This window comes from Somniosus microcephalus, chromosome 14, assembly GCF_052327205.1.
Source record: "Somniosus microcephalus isolate GS21.2 chromosome 14, FLI_Smic_1.0, whole genome shotgun sequence".
NCBI classification, from domain to species: Eukaryota; Metazoa; Chordata; class Chondrichthyes; order Squaliformes; family Somniosidae; genus Somniosus; species Somniosus microcephalus.
Window position 1 is genome coordinate 549,606 of NC_141000.1, and position 19,300 is coordinate 568,905.

The 19,300-nt window shown below is 52.1% G+C and overlaps 2 protein-coding genes across 2 annotated transcripts in view; one reads left to right on the top strand and one right to left on the bottom strand.

Moving 5' to 3' along the window:
• Positions 1-6,384, bottom strand: part of vwa8 (von Willebrand factor A domain containing 8) — a 458,807-nt gene extending 452,423 nt beyond the window's left edge. Inside the window, exon 1 of the mRNA XM_086006090.1 lies at positions 6,126-6,384. Within this exon, the coding sequence (XP_085862216.1) occupies positions 6,126-6,264 (139 nt within the window). The 5' untranslated portion in view covers positions 6,265-6,384. The remainder of the gene's footprint in view (positions 1-6,125) is intronic.
• Positions 6,385-6,427: 43 nt separating this feature from the next.
• Positions 6,428-9,993, top strand: LOC147107236 (major centromere autoantigen B-like). Its single transcript, XM_086006089.1, has 2 exons — positions 6,428-6,493; positions 9,055-9,993. The coding sequence occupies exon 2, from the start codon at positions 9,128-9,130 to the stop codon at positions 9,860-9,862; it is 735 nt and encodes a 244-aa protein (XP_085862215.1). The 5' UTR covers positions 6,428-6,493; positions 9,055-9,127; the 3' UTR covers positions 9,863-9,993.
• Positions 9,994-19,300: the final 9,307 nt, after the last annotated feature.

Below are 19,300 nucleotides of genomic sequence, written 5' to 3' on the forward strand. Positions count from 1 at the left end.
GAGACCTCCTAGGAAGATCGACCTATTGCTCACCTCTTGGCTGCAGCACAGTAGACTATATGATTACAGACTTAGACCCATCCTCTTTCAGAGCATTCACAGTCAAACCACAAACAACACTGTCAGATCACAGTCAAATTACTATGTTCCTCAAAAAGACAGAAACAAACAACATAGAAACACAACCCAGTAAACTGTACAACACCAAAAAATCGTACAGATGGGCCAAAAACGACACGGAAAAATACCAGAAAACAATTAGCAATGCATCAACTCAAGCTCTCTTAGACACCTTTCTGGATAACATATACACTCACAATAAAGAAGGCGTAAACCGGGCAGTTAGTAAACTAAACAATATTTTTGATAATTTGGCAACAAATGCAAACTTGAAAGCTCGCAAGAACAAACCCAAAACAAAAAACTATGAAAAATGGTTTGACCGAGATTGCCATAACATGAGGAAAAAACTTAGAAAAATATCAAACCAAAAACACAGACATCCAGAAAACGAGGAACTACGCCTTACTTATTGTCAGACACTAACACAATACAGAAACACACTCAGAACCAAAAAAGAGCAATATATTAAGAATACACTCAGCTCCATGGAGGAATCCATTGACTCCAATTGTTTCTGGGAAAACTTGAAAACACTACACAAAAAACAACACGACGATTTGGCCATTCAAAATGGGGACACATGGGTAAACCACTTTGAAAAATTATACCAGAAAAACACACTAAGACCAGAGCAACACCAAATATGCAAAAAACTGGAAAAGCTAGAAATGGCCATAAAAGATAACCAAAACCCGCTGGACGCCATAATAACAGAAAAAGAACTTCTTGAAAAACTCAAGGACCTGCGACCAGGAAAAGCCTGCGGGACAGACGGCATACTAAACGAGATGATTAAACACACAGACAACAAAATGAAACTGGCTATCCTAAAACTCTTCAACTTGGTTCTGAGTGTCGGTTATTTCCCTGATATCTGGAACAAAGGACTCATAACGCCCATATACAAAAGTGGGGACAAAATCGACCCAAACAACTATCGAGGCATCTGTGTAAACAGTAACCTGGGGAAGGTATTCTGTAGCATCATAAACAAAAGACTTATAAACTTCCTTGAGGAGCACAATGTCTTGAGTAAAAGCCAAATTGGATTCCTGCCAAACTATAGAACATCCGATCATATCTTCACCCTACAGACCCTAATTGACAAACACGTTCACCATAACAAAAGCAAAATCTACGCATGCTTTGTAGATTTCCAGAAGGCTTTCGACTCCATCTGGCATGACGGTTTATTCCTGAAACTTATCGAAAGTGGGGTAGGAGGGAAAACATATGATGTAATTAAATCAATGTATACAAACAACAAATGTGCAGTTAAAATTGGAGACAAACAAACAAAATACTTCCCACAGGGGCGGGGGGTGACGCAGGGCTCGCCAATCTCACCGACACTCTTTAATATTTACATAAATGGATTGGCAAAACTACTTGAACAATCTACAGCACCCGGCCTCACCCTATATGAATCCAAGGTTAAATTCCTCCTCTATGCAGACGACCTGGTTCTGCTGTCACCTACTAAAGAGGGGCTACAGCAAAACCTGGACCTGCTGGAGTCGTACTGCCAGACTTGGGCCCTGACAATAAATCCCCAAAAAACCAAAGTCCTTGTGTTCCAGCAAAGATCCAAACATCAGGGACCCAAAATAAATTTCACAGTAGGAACAACCAAAATTGAACAAACCACTAACTACACATACTTGGGCTTAAAAATCAGTTCTACGGGAAACTTCAAACTGGCTGTGAATGAACTGAAAGAGAAAGCAAGAAGGGCTTTCTATGCCATCAAAAAATCAATCCAAATAGAAATCCCAATTAGCATTTGGCTCAAAATTTTCAAATCAGTAATTGAACCAATTGCACTCTATGGCAGTGAGGTATGGGGACCGCTAACTCAACAAGAATTTGCAAAATGGGACAAACACCCAATTGAGATCCTACATGCAGAATTCTGTAAAAGTATCCTCCGGACTCAAAGGAAAACAGTAAACAATGCATGCAGGGCGGAACTAGGCCAATATCCATTAATAATCACTATCCAAAAAAGAGCCACCAAATTTTGGAATCACCTACAAATGAGCAATCCCCAATGCTATCACTACGACGCCCTGAAATGCCAAGAGCTGACCATAAAGAAGAATACCCTCAGTCAATTAGTCCTGGGACTCAGTGAAGTAACTACTAACAATACTAACAATAACCAGCCCCAGGACAGTGACAGGGTAACACAAAGAATTCGACCCAACACAATCGTCGCTAAGCAAAAGGAAAAATATCTGACATATTGGGCAGAAACAACAAAAACCCAAAGCAAACTCAATTGCTACTTGGCCCTAAACAGACAATACAACATAGCTGATTACCTGACCATGGTAAAGGATAACAAACTGAGAAGAACCTTGACAAGGTACAGACTTAGCGAACATAGCCTAGCGATCGAAAAAGGCAGACACAGGCAGACCAGGCTGCCAAGAGAGGACAGGATATGCTCTCACTGCAGTCAGGGAGTGGTGGAGACAGAGATGCACTTCCTCACAGCTTGTGGAAAATATCAGGGCATCAGGGAGAATTTCTACCAAAAATTCTCACAAATATGCCCTGATTTCAGAAATCTGAATGACAACCAAAAACTCCCATTCCTACTGGGAGAGGAGAGAAGCTGTATAACACTGGCGGCGCACTATGTTACAGCTTGCCATGAACAGAGGGACAACCAGTAAACTAAGAAAAAAATATATATAAACAATGCGAATGTATATTTATACACTCAGGGATATACCTGTTTATACACTGTATGAATAGAACTGCGTTTATGTGCTAAACCATAAATGTATTTTGATGCTTTGGCAACATAAGATGTAACTTATCATGCCAATAAAGCGATTTAAATTGTAAAAAAAAAAAAAAAAAATTGTAAAAATTGGGTGTCGGGGGGGGGGAGAGAGGGGGTGTCGGGGGGGGGGAGAGAGGGGGTGTCGGGGGGGGGAGAGAGGGGGTGTCGGGGGGGGGAGAGAGGGGGTGTCGGGGGGGGGGGGAGAGAGGGGGTGTCGGGGGGGGGGAGAGAGGGGGTGTCGGGGGGGGAGAGAGGGGGTGTCGGGGGGGGAGAGAGGGGGTGTCGGGGGGGGAGAGAGGGGGTGTCGGGGGGGGGGGGGGGGGAGAGGGGGTGTCGGGGGGGGAGAGAGGGGGTGTCGGGGGGGAGAGAGGGGGTGTCGGGGGGGAGAGAGGGGGTGTCGGGGGGGGGAGAGAGGGGGTGTCGGGGGGGGGGGAGAGAGGGGGTGTCGGGGGGGGAGAGAGGGGGTGTCGGGGGGGGAGAGAGGGGGTGTCGGGGGGAGAGAGGGGGTGTCGGGGGGGGGGAGAGAGGGGGTGTCGGGGGGGGAGAGAGGGGGTGTCGGGGGGGGGAGAGAGGGGGTGTCGGGGGGGGGGAGAGAGGGGGTGTCGGGGGGGGGAGAGAGGGGGTGTCGGGGGGGAGAGAGGGGGTGTCGGGGGGGGGGAGAGAGGGGGTGTCGGGGGGGGGAGAGAGGGGGTGTCGGGGGGGGAGAGAGGGGGTGTCGGGGGGGGGGAGAGAGGGGGTGTCGGGGGGGGAGAGAGGGGGTGTCGGGGGGGGGAGAGAGGGGGTGTCGGGGGGGGGGAGAGAGGGGGTGTCGGGGGGGGGAGAGAGGGGGTGTCGGGGGGGGGAGAGAGGGGGTGTCGGGGGGGGGGAGAGAGGGGGTGTCGGGGGGGGAGAGAGGGGGTGTCGGGGGGGGGAGAGAGGGGGTGGCGGGGGGGGAGAGAGGGGGTGTCGGGGGGGGAGAGAGGGGGTGTCGGGGGGGGAGAGAGGGGGTGTCGGGGGGGGAGAGAGGGGGTGTCGGGGGGGGGAGAGAGGGGGTGTCGGGGGGGGAGAGAGGGGGTGTCGGGGGGGGAGAGAGGGGGTGTCGGGGGGGGAGAGAGGGGGTGTCGGGGGGGGAGAGAGGGGGTGTCGGGGGGGGAGAGAGGGGGTGTCGGGGGGGGAGAGAGGGGGTGTCGGGGGGGGAGAGAGGGGGTGTCGGGGGGGGAGAGAGGGGGTGTCGGGGGGGGGGGAGAGAGGGGGTGTCGGGGGGGGAGAGAGGGGGTGTCGGGGGGGGAGAGAGGGGGTGTCGGGGGGGGAGAGAGGGGGTGTCGGGGGGGAGAGAGGGGGTGTCGGGGGGGGAGAGAGGGGGTGTCGGGGGGGGAGAGAGGGGGTGTCGGGGGGGGAGAGAGGGGGTGTCGGGGGGGGAGAGAGGGGGGTGTCGGGGGGGGAGAGAGGGGGTGTCGGGGGGGGAGAGAGGGGGTGTCGGGGGGGGAGAGAGGGGGTGTCGGGGGGGGGAGAGAGGGTGTCGGGGGGAGAGAGGGTGTCGGGGGGAGAGAGGGTGTTTTCAGAAATCTGAATGACAACCAAAAACTCCCATTCCTACTGGGAGAGGAGAGAAGCTGTATAACACTGGCGGCGCACTATGTTACAGCTTGCCATGAACAGAGGGACAACCAGTAAACTAAGAAAAAAATATATATAGACAATGCGAATGTATGTTTATACACTCAGGGATATACCTGTTTATACACTGTATGAATAGAACTGCGTTTATGTGCTAAACCATAAATGTATTTTGATGCTTTGGCAACATAAGATGTGACTTATCATGCCAATAAAGCGATTTAAATTGTAAAAAATTAAATTGTAAATTGTTATGTCGGGGGGTGCGTCTGGCTGTCGGGGGGCGGTCTGGGTCTCGGGTGGGGGGTCTGGGTCTCGGGGGGGGGGGGGTCTGGGTCTCGGGGGGGGGGGGTCTGGGTCTCGGGGGGGGGGGTCTGGGTCTCGGGGGGGGGGGGGTCTGGGTCTCGGGGGGGGGGGTCTGGGTCTCGGGGGGGGTGGGGTCTGGGTCTCGGGGGGGGGGGGTCTGGGTCTCGGGGGGGGGGGGTCTGGGTCTCGGGGGGGGGGGGTCTGGGTCTCGGGGGGGGGGGGGTCTGGGTCTCGGGGGGGGGGGTCTGGGTCTCGGGGGGGGGGGTCTGGGTCTCGGGGGGGGGGGTCTGGGTCTCGGGGGGGGGGGTCTGGGTCTCGGGGGGGGGGTCTGGGTCTCGGGGGGGGGGTCTGGGTCTCGGGGGGGGGGGGTCTGGGTCTCGGGGGGGGGGGGTCTGGGTCTCGGGGGGGGTCTGGGTCTCGGGGGGGGGGGTCTGGGTCTCGGGGGGGGGGGGTCTGGGTCTCGGGGGGGGGTCTGGGTCTCGGGGGGGGGTCTGGGTCTCGGGGGGGGGGTCTGGGTCTCGGGGGGGGGGTCTGGGTCTCGGGGGGGGGGTCTGGGTCTCGGGGGGGGGGGGTCTGGGTCTCGGGGGGGGGGTCTGGGTCTCGGGGGGGGGGTCTGGGTCTCGGGGGGGGGTCTGGGTCTCGGGGGGGGGGGTCTGGGTCTCGGGGGGGGGGGTCTGGGTCTCGGGGGGGGGGTCTGGGTCTCGGGGGGGGGGTCTAGGTCTCGCGGGGGGGGGTCTAGGTCTCGCGGGGGGGGGGTCTCGGTCTCGCGGGGGGGGGGGTGTCTCGGTCTCGCGGGGTGTCTCGGTCTCGCGGGGGGGGGGTGTGTGTCGGTCTCGCGGGGGGGGGGTGTCTCGGTCTCGCGGGGGGGGTGTCTCGGTCTCGCGGGGGGGGGGTTGTCTCGGTCTCGCGGGGGGGGGGTGTCTCGGTCTCGCGGGGGGGGGGGTGTCTCGGTCTCGCGGGGGGGGGGTGTCTCGGTCTCGCGGGGGGGGGGGGGGTCTCGGTCTCGCGGGGGGGGGGGGGTCTCGGTCTCGCGGGAGGGGGGGGGTGTCTGGGTCTCGGGGGACAACCAGTAAGCTAAGAAAAAAATATATATAAACAATGCGAATGTATATTTATACACTCAGGGATATACCTGTTTATACACTGTATGAATAGAACTGCGTTTATGTGCTGAACCATAAATGTATTTTGATGCTTTGGCAACATAAGATGTAACTTATCATGCCAATAAAGCGATTTAAATTGTAAATTGTAAAATTGTCTGGGTGTCGCGGTCTCGCTCACGATCACAAACCACCCGCCGCACCTGCTGCTGTCGCCAGCCGCCTCAGCCGCGGGGAGCCCGGGCGCCAGGCTCCGCTCAGCGGCCGCTCCACAATGTTCCTGAGTCGCCGCAGGGCCGCGGCTCCGCCGCCTCTGTGTCCCAGCAGCACCCGGGCCTGCATGCTGCGCCGCGGGGCAAGGAGGCCGGGGGCAGGAGGAGAATCTGCGGCCGCTCTGCTTCGCTCGGCTCCGCTCCTGTGGCCTGGGGAAGCGGCGGCCGGTGGACCCAGCCGGCCTGGTCCGTCACACAATGGCTTCCGGCGGAAATGGAGCCGGCGGAGGAGGAGGAGCGCGGACCCGGCACAGGGAGAGGAGGAGCGCGGACCCGGCACAGGGAGAGAGCGAGCGGCGGTGAGTTTACAGAGAGTCCGGGGACACCGGGGAGCCCCGGCCCGGCTCACTGAGGGAGGCCCGGTCCCGCTCACTGAGGAAGTCCCGGCCCACTGAGGGAGTCACGGCCCGGCTCACTGAGGGAGCCCGGTCCCGCTCACTGAGGGAGGCCCAGCCCGACTCACTGAGGGAGTCCCGGCCCGGTCCCGCTCACTGAGGGAGGCCCGGCCCGGCTCACTGAGGGAGGCCCGGCCCGGCTCACTGAGGGAGGTCTGGGTCACTGGGGCTGAGCTGGAGCCCGGGCTGGCGTCAGGGGGATCAAAATCAACACAAAAAGTTTTTACAATTATAGCAGGAAAAAGAGGGTAGTCAGGAGCAATGTTGGCCCCTTAAATGCTGAAAACGGTGATAGAAACATAGAAGATAGGAGCAGGAGTAGGCCATTCGGCCCCTCGAGCCTGCTCCGCCATTCAATGAGATCATGGCTGATCATCCAAATTCAGCACCCGGTCCCTGCCTTCTCCCCATATCCCTTGATCCCTTTAGCCTTAAGAAATATATCTAACACCTTCTTGATATTGCCAATGATAAGGAAATGGCCGACATGTTGCATAATTACTTTACGTCAGTATTTACAGTAGAGAGAGAGATCAGCATGCCAAAAAGCCCAAGGAAACTTATATTGAATCAGGAACTCAATAAAATTAATGTAAGTAAAATAACAGAAATGAAGGAAATAATGGCACTAAAGAGTGACAAATCCCCAGGACCAGGTGATTTCCATCCCAGGGTTTTAAAGGAAGTAGGTGAGCACATTGCAGATGCCCGAACTATAATCTTCCAAAGTTTTCTCGATTCAGGAACCGTTCCTTTAGATTGAAAAATTGTGCATGTCACTCCGCTAATTAAAAATGGTAAGAGAGGGAAACCAGGGAATTGTAGACCAGTTAGCCTAACATTTGTTGTCTGGAAATTGCTAGAGTCTATAATTAAAGATAGGGTGACTGAGCACCTCGCAAATTTTCAGTCGATAAGAGAGAGCCAGCATGGATTTGTGAAAGGTCGGTCATGCCTGACAAACCTCATTGAATTTTTTGTGGAGGTGACTAAAGTAGTGGATGCAAAATGTTACCCGGACTCCAAGGGTTAAGTTATGAAGAGAGATTACACAAATTAGGGTTGTAATCCCTAGAATTTCGACGGTTAAGGGGTGATCTGATTGAAGTTTGCAAGATATTAAAGGGAACAGATAGGGTAGATAGGGAGAAACTATTTCCACTGGCTGGGGAGTCTAGGACTGGGGGCAGAGTCTAAAAATTAGAGTCAGACCTTTCAGGAGTGAAATTAGGAAATCCTTCTAGACACAGGGTGGCAGGAGTTTGGAACTCTCTTCCGCAAACGGCAATTGATGCTAGATCAATTGTTAGTTTTAAATCTGAGATTGATCGCTTTTTGTTAACCAAAGGTAAAAAGGGATATGGGCCAAAGGCAGCTATATGGAGTTCGGTCGCAGATCAGCTGTGATCTCATTGAATGGCAGAACAGGCCCGAGGGGCTGAATGGCCTACTCCTGTTCCTATAAGGGAGGAGGAACCAGGGCGGGGGGCAGTGGGGCCAAGGCTGGGGTCACTGGGGGTGAGGTGGGTCAGGCTGGGGTCACAGGGTGAGGTGGGGGTCACAGGATGAGGTGGGAGTCAGGGCTGGGGTCACAGGATGAGGTGGGGGGTCAGGGCTGGGGTCACAGGGTGAGCTGGTGTCAGGGCTGGGGTCACTGGGTGAGGTGGGTCAGGCTGGGGTCACAGGGTGAGGTGGGGGTCAGGGCTGGGGTCATAGGGTGAGCTGGTGTCAGGGTTGGGGTCACTGGGTGAGGTGGGGTCAGGGCTGGGGTCACTGATGGTGAGGTGGGGGTCAGGGCTGGGGTCATTGAGTGAGGTAGGGTCAGGGCTGGGGTCATTTGGTGAGGTGGGGTCAGGGCTGGGGTCACTGGGTGAGGTGGGGTCGGCTGGGGTCACGGGGTGTGGTGGGGTCGGCTGGGGTCATGGGGTGAGGTGGGGTCAGGGGTGAGATGGGGTCACGGTGTGGTTGGGTCACTGGGGGTGCGCTTGGGTCAGGGCTGGGGTCACTGGGGGTGAGGTATGGCCAGGGCTGGGGTGAGGTGGGGTCAGGGCTGGGGTCAGAGGGTGAGGTGGGATCAGGGCTGGGGTCATTGGGGGTAAGGTATGGCCAGGGCTGGGGTCACTGTGTGAGGTGGTGTCAGGGCTGGGGTCACTGGGTGAGGTGGGGCCAGAGCTGGAGTCACTGGGGGTGAGTTGGGGTCAGGGCTGGGGTCACAGGGTGAGCTGGGGTCAGGTCACACTCCACCTTTCTATCGTGAAATCTGGGACAAGAGTTACAGGGAGCTTTTCTAATTTTTTGTGGAAACATTGCAGCCACAATATAGGTCTCTTATTTTGAATTGTTAGTTTTTGTTGAAAATGAGTTGTTTAATTTGAATTATTGGTTAATTTGAATTCCTGTCACTAATGTGTCCTGACCAATGATATGTACTGCTTAATTCAAATGACCTCATGATCAACATCAAGTCCTCGGAGAAGCACTCTCCCCCCTGCTTGAGTGCAGTGCCTGGTTGAGTGGAGACAGAGTAGGTTTGCAAGCATGACTGGCCAGAAGTACAAGACTCTTACCATTGAGGAAAAATACAAGATCATCAAATACGTGGAGGAGCACCCTGAAAAAATGAAGAAAGTGGTTGCCCAGAAATTTAACATCCCTCCCGCCACCCTCTCGACCTACCTGAAAAACAAAGAGAGAATCGCTGCCGACCACCAGCAGAACTTTTCCAGCCGGCGGAAGCGGATGCGCACTTCAGCCTGTCCCGACGTTGAATCGGCTTTGTTGGGCTGGTTCAAGCAGGTCAGAGCGGCCAACCTTCCGGGGCTTTCCGACCTCATCTTGCTGGAGAAGGCGAACGAATTCGCCGAGGAATTTGGAAGTGACCCTGTCTCGGCATCGTGGATCAGCCGCTTCAAGAACCGCCACGCGATTAAGTCCAGGTCCATACATGGGGGGGCAAGTGACCGTCCTGGCGGTGGCAAGGAAGTCCACGGGACCAGTTCATTGGAAGACACAAAGATGGCTGATGCTGCACGGGGTGCTGACGGTGAGCAAGAGACCAAAGCTAGTGGCTCCAGTGAGCAGGCACTGGTTGAGGATCCAACCCCCACCACGGCCATGGCATCCAGTTCTGTGCAGCTGCTGAGGAAGTGGCTGGCAGCTAAGCCAACTGTCCCGATGGAACTCTTCTCTGCGCTGAATAAAATTGAGAGTTTTGTGGAGGAATGTGCACTGGGCAAGAAGCAAGTGCCAAGCGCAGAGAAGTTTGCGAAATGACTCCGCTTTGCATTGCGTGGCTTGTACAGTTTTCAGGTTTTGTTCATGTGAATTTCAGTCGTTGCTTTGATGTTTTGTAACGGTTTTTAAATGTTTTGCTGTACTGTGCCATTAAAATTTCTTCATTCACACCACAGGATAATTCAATCTGTTTGCCAGCAAAAAAATGACAGAATTAAGATATTTCATTGATGTGAATCCGATCATGTCTCTGTCACTGAAATGGACTGTTACCTTGTCTTACAATTATTTATATGGTTCTGGCCCCATCCCCATTTATGTTGACACTCTTCTGTCCAGTTCATGCTTTCTATCCCCCTGCCCTTCTCTCTTCCCCCAAATCATCTCCCTTCCTTCTCAGACCCATCTCATACAGCACCACCTTCACCTTACGGACTGAACGGAGGTGTTCCGCAAAGCGGTCACCCAATCTGCGTTTGGTCTCCCCAGTCCGTAAGGGTGACCCTGAGCTTCCGGTCGCCTGTCATTTTAATTCACCGCCCCATTCCCACTCAGACCTCACTGTACTCGGGTTCTTGCATTGTTCCACGTAAGCTCGAGGAACAGCACCTCCTCTTCCGATTAGGCACTTTACAGCCTTCCGGACTCAAGATCGAGTTCAACATTTCAGATCATAACCTCGGCCCCTATTACACTTTTATATATTTTTTATCCACACCTTTGTTTTGTGCCCTTCCCCCTTTTTTCTCTCCCACATGGCATCTGTCTCCCATTCTGCCAGCGCATCTCACACCTAATCTAGAGCCGTCTTTTGTCTCCACTAGTCCGACCACCATCTCGTCTGGTTTTGAATACCTCTTAATGTCTCTTCACTTCTCTCTTGTTCTTTCATCCCCATTTCCCAGCCCCCAAACTGGCCTTTTAATCTGTTTCATTCCCTGTGTTTTTTCAGTCCTGACGAAGGGATTTTGACCTGGAACGTTGACTCTGTTTCTCTCTCCACAGATGTTGCCTGGCCTGCTGAGTTTTCCAGCATTTTCTGTTGTTATTTCGGATTTCCAGCATCCGCAGTATTTTGCTATCGTTGGGTGGTCAGCAGTTTAGTGGGAATAGGGTCGAGGGAGCAGGAGGTGGGTCTCGTGGACAAGATGAGCCTGGATCGGGCATGAGGGGCAATCGGAGAAAAACTAGTGAAAGATGCGAGTTCAGGGCTAGGGCAATCTTAGAAGAAATGTGGCCCAGTGGGCTAGAGGAAGGGAGGGCAGCTGAACAGATGGTCTCAATCTTAGTGACCAATAAATCCAAGAGCTCCTCATACTTATTGTTGGAGGTGAGGGTGCAGGGGAGAGGGTTTTAAGAAGACAGTTTGTAGTAGAGAAAGAAGCTGGGGGTTATCTTTGCAATCCAGAATGATCCAGGAATAGTGAGCAGATTTGGCAGTGGAGAGCAGGACCCGATAGTGCTTTATGCGGTCCAGCCAGATCTGGCGATGAATGGCTAAACCAGTTATCCGCTATATGCATTCAAGTCGGAGGCCCATGGAGATAAGAGCCATACCCGGAGGAACGTCCAGGGCGAAATAAATTGATGGTTTAATGGGGACTAGGATCAAAGCTGGAGGTGAGGGTGTGGTTGAACAGATCGGTAGCTGCAAAAATGTTGTGGAGAAGGGAGGGCCAAAAAGCAGATGGTTGGGATTTTGAAAATGCAGTTGTAAGTGAATTGGGAGGGAGTTTTTCCTAGGGGCAGAGACAGACAAAAGTAGGGTTAGGAAGAGGAAAGGGGATGTGGGTGGAGAGCGATGCAAGGAAGTCATCTGAGATGGCTCTATCTGTGATTGACATGACCAGAGAAGTGAGACCACATAAGATGGGAAGGTCAAGGGGGTGGCTGTGAATATGGGTAAGGGAGTTTATATGGAGGGAGAGATTAAGGGAGGATAGGAGGGCAGTGAACTCAGAAGAGCGAGAGCAAGATGAATTGAAATGGAGATTGCAATCACCGAGGATGAGAAGTCATTCAGTGCAGAGGCAATTAGGGATGGGCAATAAATGCTGGCCTTGCCAGCGATGCCCGCATCCTACAAACGAATAAAAAAAAATCTTGGTGAGAAAATTGTCCTGGTACTTGGGTCGACGGTAGAGAACGAGAATTTTAAATGAGAGGCAAGAGGGGTGGAACAAGGTGAGATGCTCAAAGGAGGAGAAGGTGCCAGAGGAGTACGGGGACAGACCAAGGTGTGATTTGGTGATAAGAGCCACACTGCCACCACAGCGGTCTGGTGGGGGTGGGGGGGATGCAAGAGGTGGAAGGTATAGGCAGGTGGGGAGGCTTCATTTAGGGGGAAGGTGTCATCACCCCTCAGCTAGGTTTCCGTCAAGGCCACGATGTCGATGCAATCATCCACAATAAGCTCATAGATATCAAGGGCCTTGTTCACAAGTGAATGGACATTCTGGAGGGAGATGTGGAGAGGGTTGGTGATGGCTGGTCCACTGGCAAAGTCTGCGGGGTCAGCACTGGGAGAGGTGAGTCGGTCAGATTAGCCTCCAGCGGGCTCGCTGGGCGGGAAGGTCGGCGAGAGAGTAGGATGGGACAATTGGGGTAGCTGCTCATGAGGAGGCAATGACAAGTGCCTCAATGGGCCCTTCAGAGGATGCCAAGAGAGGCACAGAGGGAAGCTGCAGGCTTATCTAAGAGGGAACCAAGCCTGGGACGGCGGCAGGCGAGTAGGAAGGTTGAGGGGTGCTGAAGAGTTGGGGTAGGGATTTGGGAGGGCAGAGTACGCAAGAGAGGAGAAATGAAAGGAGGCATGATGACAGGAGAGAAGGGTCTTAAGAATAAAAAACGTGGAAATAGAAGTGATGGGCTCGGGTCCAGAGCGGCAGCCAAAAAACGCACGCGAATGGACACGGAAAACTCAAGTTACATAGGCCTGGTTATGTAGCAAGATTAGGATACAAATATCCTGGTAGTAAACGAGGAATAGAGAGGAGACAGGCCTCCAAACAGTAGTGGTAATGTAGGGGACGGCATCAAACAGGAAATTAGAGATGCATGTAATAAGTGTTCTACAGTAATCTACATATAGTCTGGCCAAACCAAATTAGCAATAATACTGTGGAGGATGAATTCCTGGAGTGTGCACGAGATGGTTTTTTAGACCAGTACGTTGAGGAGCCAACTAGGGAACTGGCTATCCTGGATTGGGTATTGTGCAATGAGAAGGGGTTAATTAATAATCTTGTTGTGGGGTCCTTTAGGGAAGAGTGACCATAACATGTAGAATTCTTCATTACGATGGAAAATGAAGAAGCCCAATCCGAAACTAGGGTCCTAAATCTAAACAAAGGAAACTACGAAGGTATGAGGAGTGAGTTGGCTATGATAGATTGGGGAGCTTCATTAAAAGGCATGACAGTGGATAGGCAATGGCAAACATTTAAGGAACGAATGCATGAATTGCAACAGTTATACATTCCTTTCTGGCGCAAAAACACAAAAGGAAAAGCAGCCCAACCATGGCTAACAAAAGAAATTAAGGATAGTATTAGATCCAAAGAAGAGTCATATAAAGTTGCCAGAAAAAGTAGCAAGCCTGAGGAGTGGGAGCAGTTTAGAATTCAGCAAAAAAGGACCAAGAGATTGATTTAAGAGGGGAAAAATAGAGTATGAGAGAAAACTTGCAAGGAACATAAAAGCAGACTGTAAAAGCTTCTACAAGTATCTAAAAAGAAAAAGATTAGTGAAGACAAATGTAGGTCCTTTACAGTCAGAAACGGGAAAATTTATAATGGGGAACAAGGAAATGGCAGAGCAATTAAACAAATACTTTGGTTCTGTCTTCACAGAAGAGGACACAAATAACTTCCCAGAAATGCTAGGGAACCAAGGGTCTAGTGAGGAGGAATTAAAGGAAATTAGTATTAGTAAAAAAATAGTGCTGGAGAAATTAATGGGACTGAAAGCCGATAAATCCCCAGGGCCTGATAATCTGCATCCCAGAGCACTAAAAGAGGTAGCCATGGAAATAGTGGATGCATTGGTTGTCATCTTCCAAAATTTTATAGATTATGGAACAGTTGCTTCAGATTGGAGGGTGGCAAATGTAACCCCACTATTTAAAAAACGAGGGAGAGAGAAAACAGGGAACTACAGACCAGTTAGTCTAACATCAGTAGTAGGGAAAATGCTAGAGTCTATTATAAAGGATGTGATAACAGGACACTTAGAAAATATCAAGGGATTAGACAAAGTCAACATGGATTTATGAAAGGGAAATCATGTTTGACATACCTACTGGAGTTTTTTGAGGATGTAACTGGTAGAATAGATAAGGGAGAACCAGTGGATGTGGTGTATTTGGATTTTCAGAAGGCCTTTGCCAAAGTCCCACATAAGAGGTTAGTGTGCAAAATTAAAGCACATGGGATTGGGGGTAATATAATGGCATGGATTGAAAATTGGTTAACAGACAGGAAACAAGAGAGTAGGAATAAATGGGTCTTTTTCGGGGTGGCAGGCGGTGACTAGTGGGGTACCGCAGGGATCAGTGCTTGGGCCCTAGCTATTCACTATATATCAATGATTTGGATGAGGGAACCAAATGTAATATTTCCAAGTTTGCTGATGACACAAAACTAGGTGGGATTGTGAGCTGTGAGGAGGATGCAAAGAGGCTTCAAGGCGATTTAGACAAGTTGAGTGAGTGAGCAAATACATGGTCGATGCAGTATAACGTGGATAAATGTGAAGTTATCCACTTCGGTAGGAAAAACAGAAAGGCAGAGTATTATTTAAATGGTGATAGATTGGGAAATGTTGATGTACAAAGGGACCTGCGTGTCCTTGTACACCAGTCACTGAAAGCAAACATGCAGGTGCAGCAAGCAGTTAAGAAGGCAAATGGTATGTTGGCCTTCATTGCAAGATGTGGAGATGCCGGTGTTGGACTGGGGTGGACAAATGTAAGAAGTCACACAACACCAGGTTATAGTCCAACAGTTTTATTTGAAATCACAAGCTTTCGGAGTGCTGCTCCTTCGTCGGGTGAAATGGAGAGATGCATAAAGACACAGCTTATATAGTCAGAATAATGCCAGATGATTACAGGTAATCTTTCTAACTGCCATTTATCACACCTCGGCAGAGAGATAATCACAGCAATCAAAGGTGTGAATGGTGTCCAAACAGGTCAGTCAGGAAAACATTACATCAAAGAACAATGTTTTTTTGTCTGTTTTTTGTTTTTCATACAGACCCCAGCATCTGCAACATTTGACCCCTTGTGACTCCACCTCATCGTATAAAATCCTGACAGGGCTAGACAGACTGGATGCAGGGAAGATGTTTCCCCTGGTTGGGGGGTCTAGAACGAGGGGTCTCAGGATACGGGGTAGGACATTTAGGACTGAGGGGTAAGGAGAAATTTCTTCACTCAGAGGGTGGTGAACCTGTGGAATTCTCTACCACACAAGGCTGTGGAGGCCAAGTCACTGAATATATTTAAGTAGGAAATAGATAGATTTCTAGATGCAAAAAGCGTCAAGGGGTATGGGGCGAGAGCGGGAATATGGTATTGAGATAGAGGATCAGCCATGATCATATTGAATGGCGGAGCAGGCTCGAAGGGCCGACTGGCCTACTCCTGCTCCTATTTTGCTATGTTTCTATGTTCTAATAGGAGGGAGTCCAGAGTTAAAGGCAGAAGTCCCATGGTGGGATAAAGTTGACGTAGGTAGGGTGGAGTCAGCACGGAGCATCGACAAACTGTTGTCCAGGTTCAGAGACAAGTGTCGAGGGCGAGTGAGCCAGAAGCTATTTGAAGGGTAGAGAGTCGTAGGTCACACTGCTGGAGGTATTTCCGTGGAAATGAAGACCCAGGAGGTGTTCAGAAATGATGGCGGGGGGTTGGCGATAGAAAGACGATGGCAAAGTTGGAGGTCACCATAAGATCCAGAGGTGGTGAAGAAATGGATGTCGGCCCAGGAGAATTAAATTCTGGCCAGGAACCAGACTAGCTGAAGCTGAAAAACCAGTAGGGCAGTCACAGGCTCAGCAGGTAACAGCGAGAGTGAGAGTTGGGGAGTCGGGGAGAGCGAGAGCAGGAGTCGGGAAGAAGAGACCTGGAGTAATGCACAGGTTATCAAGGCTTCACAAGATGGCGGCCAGTGACCCCGCTCACCCGGGTGGTCACTAACCGGGGCAAACACGGGGCCTGTGGGCTCTTATTCGGGACTTCAGGCCTACACCGGGTGTTTGAGGCCCAGGAGCGAGGTCGGGACCAAGGAGCGAGGTCGGGACCCAGGACGAGGTCGAGGCCCAGGAGCGAGGTCGAGGCCCAGGAATGAGGACAGGACCCAGGAACGAGGTCAAGGCCCGGGAGCAGGGACGGGAGGAGCAATGAGGTCATGACCCAGGAGCGAAGACAGGACCCAGGAGCGAGGACAGGACCCAGGAGCGAGGTCGGGACCCAGGGGCGAGGATGGGTCCCCGGAGTGAGGATGAGGCCCAGGAGCGAGGCCGAGCCCCAGCAGCAAGATCTGGACCCAGGAGCGAGGACGAGGCCCAGGGGCAAGGACGGGGAGCGAGGCCCAGGAGCGAGGACGAGGCCCAGGAGCGAGGTCGAGGCCCAGGAGCGAGGTCGGGACCCAGGGGTGAGGATGGGTCCCAGGAGCGAGGATGGGTCCCAGGAGCGAGGATGGGTCCCAGGAGCGAGGACGAGCCCAGTAAGCAAGGTCGAGGCCCAGGAGTGGCGCAGCATGGACCAGCAGCGGGGTCGGGAGGACCACAATGCACCCTACGAAACCCAGGCAGAGAGGACCTGCAGGAAGGAGGGAGGAGGACAGTAGGAGTATGTTTGTGTGTGTGTGTTGGGCCATTGTCGCAGAGCCTGGTCTCCAATCATCTTGGATCCCCTTGCCATTGGACCATGACCTTGCTCTGTCAAGCCCGTGTGGTAGCTGGTGTGCAACAGCCACCCCACGTTAAAAGAATTCAAGTACAGGTATCTTCCGCCCTTTAAAATGAAGTTCGGGACCTGGAACGCCAGGACCCTCATGGACAACCCCAACAGCGACAGACTGGAACATCGTACTGCTATTGTTGCCCGGGAGCTCGTTTCGACATAGACATCGCCGCCCTAAGCAAGACCCTGGGGGCAGGGGAAGGCCGGCTCAAGGAGCAAGGTGGTGGTTACACCTTCTTCTGGAAAGGCAAACCTGAAGAACGCCGCCTCCATGGGGTCGGCTTCACCATAAAATATGAGCGAGTTGAACGTCTCAGAGACTCCCCTTGTGGAACAAACGAATGCCTCATGACTCTACGGCTCCCCCTAGCCCGGAACCAGTGCGCTACGGTCATCAGTGCGTACGCCCCAACACTAGAAGCCACAGACGAGACCAAAGAGGAATTCTACTCCAGCCTCGAACAATCCCTGTCCCGAGTCCCGACGGGCGACAAGCTGATCCTCCTTGGCGACTTTGACGCCACAGTTGGAAAGGACACAGACCTCTGGGGAGGTGTGATCGGCGGGGAGGTGTGATCGGCAGAGAGGGGGTAGGGAAAGTCAACTCCAACGGTACCCTCCTCCTGTCGAAAGGCTTAGAACATGGCCTTGTCATAACCAACACCTTGTTCCGTCAGAGGGACAAGTACAAGGCTTCATGGCAACACCCTCGCTCCAAGCACTGGCATCTGCTGGACTGCATCATCGTCCGAGCGAGGGTCTGCAAGGATGTCCGCACCACCCGCGCCATGACAGGAGCTGATGACTGCTGGACAGACCACCGCCTAATCCGCTCTGTCATGTCCATCAACGTAGCCCCAAAACAGCGGCGGCAACAGAAGCAATGCCGCAGGAAAATCAACGCTGGAGCACTCAAAGACCCTGCTAAGAAAGCCCTATTCAGCCTGCGACTCCCAGTGATTCAGAGACAGAGTGCCCACAGCATCTGGTCTGTACTCAAGGCCTCCATAATCATCACCTGTGAAGAGACGCTCGGTCACTCGACCAGGAAATACCAAGAGCTAATAAGCCGCAAGCGCAAGGCATTTCCTGATCTGGAAACAGCAACAGAACTCGAGAGCAAGAAAGCAGCTCTACAGACTTCTGAAGGCCGAGGTCCAACAAAAAACTCGCGACCTAAAGAACAGATGGTGGGTGGAGAAAGCGCAGGAGATCCAGCAGCTAGTCGACAACCATGACGTGCATGGATTCTTTAGCTCAGTCAAGACCACCTATGGCCCAAGTACCCAAGTCCCTACCTAATCAATGATTTGGATGAAGGAATCAAATGTAATATTTCATTTCCTGTGCTTTAGTCTTGACAAAGGGGTTTTCACCCGAAACGTTGACTCTGTTTTCTCTCCACGGATGTTGCCTGGCCTGCTGAGTTTTTCCAGCATTTTCTGTTGTTATTTCGGATTTCCAGCATCTGCAGTATTTTGCTATCGTAATATTTCCAATATTTGCTGACGACACAAAACTAGGTTGGATGCAAAGAGGCTTCAAGGCGATTTAGACAAGTTGAGTGAGTGGGCAAATATATGGCAGATGCAGTATAACGTGGATAAATATGAAGTTATCCACTTCGGTAGGAAAAACAGAAAGACAGAGTATTATTTAAATGGTGATAGATTGGGAAATGTTGACATACAAACGGCCCTGGGTGTCCTTGTACACCAGTCACTGAAAGCAAACATGCAGGTGCAGCAAGCAGTTAGGAAGGCAAATGGTATGTTGGCCTTCATTGCAAGAGGATTTGAGTACAGGAGCAAGGATGTCTTACTGCAGTTATACAGGGCCTTGGTGAGACCACACCTGGAGTAGTGTGTGCAGTTTTGGTCTCCTTACCTAAGAAAGGATATACTTGCCATAGAGGGAGTGCAACGAAGGTTCACCAGACTGATTCCTGGGATGGCAGGACTGTCATATGAGGAGAGATTGGGTCAACTAGGCCTGTATTTACTAGAGTTTAGAAGAATGAGAGGGGATCTCATTGAAACGTATAAAATTCTGACAGGGCTAGATAGACTGGATGCAGGGAGGATGTTTCCCCTGGCTGGGGGGTCTAGAACAAGGGGTCACAGTCTCAGGATACGAGGACATTTAGGACTGAGATAAGTAGAAATTTCTTCACTCAGAGGGTGGTGAACCTGTGGAATTCTCCACCACAAAAGGCTGTGGAGGCTAAGTCACTGAATATATTTAAGGAGGCGATAGATAGATTTCTAAACACAAAAGGCATCAAGGGGTATGGGGAGAGAGCGGGAATATGGTATTGAGATAAAGGATCAGCCATGATCATATTGAATGGCGGTGCAGGCTTGAAGGGCCGAATGGCCTACTTCTCCTATTTTTCTATGTTTCTACCCCACTGCGGGCCAAGGACAGAGAGGTACTCATCAAGGACAGAGAGGCACTCATCAAGGACAGAGAGGCAGTCAGTGCCTGCTGGAAGGAGCACTTCGAAGATC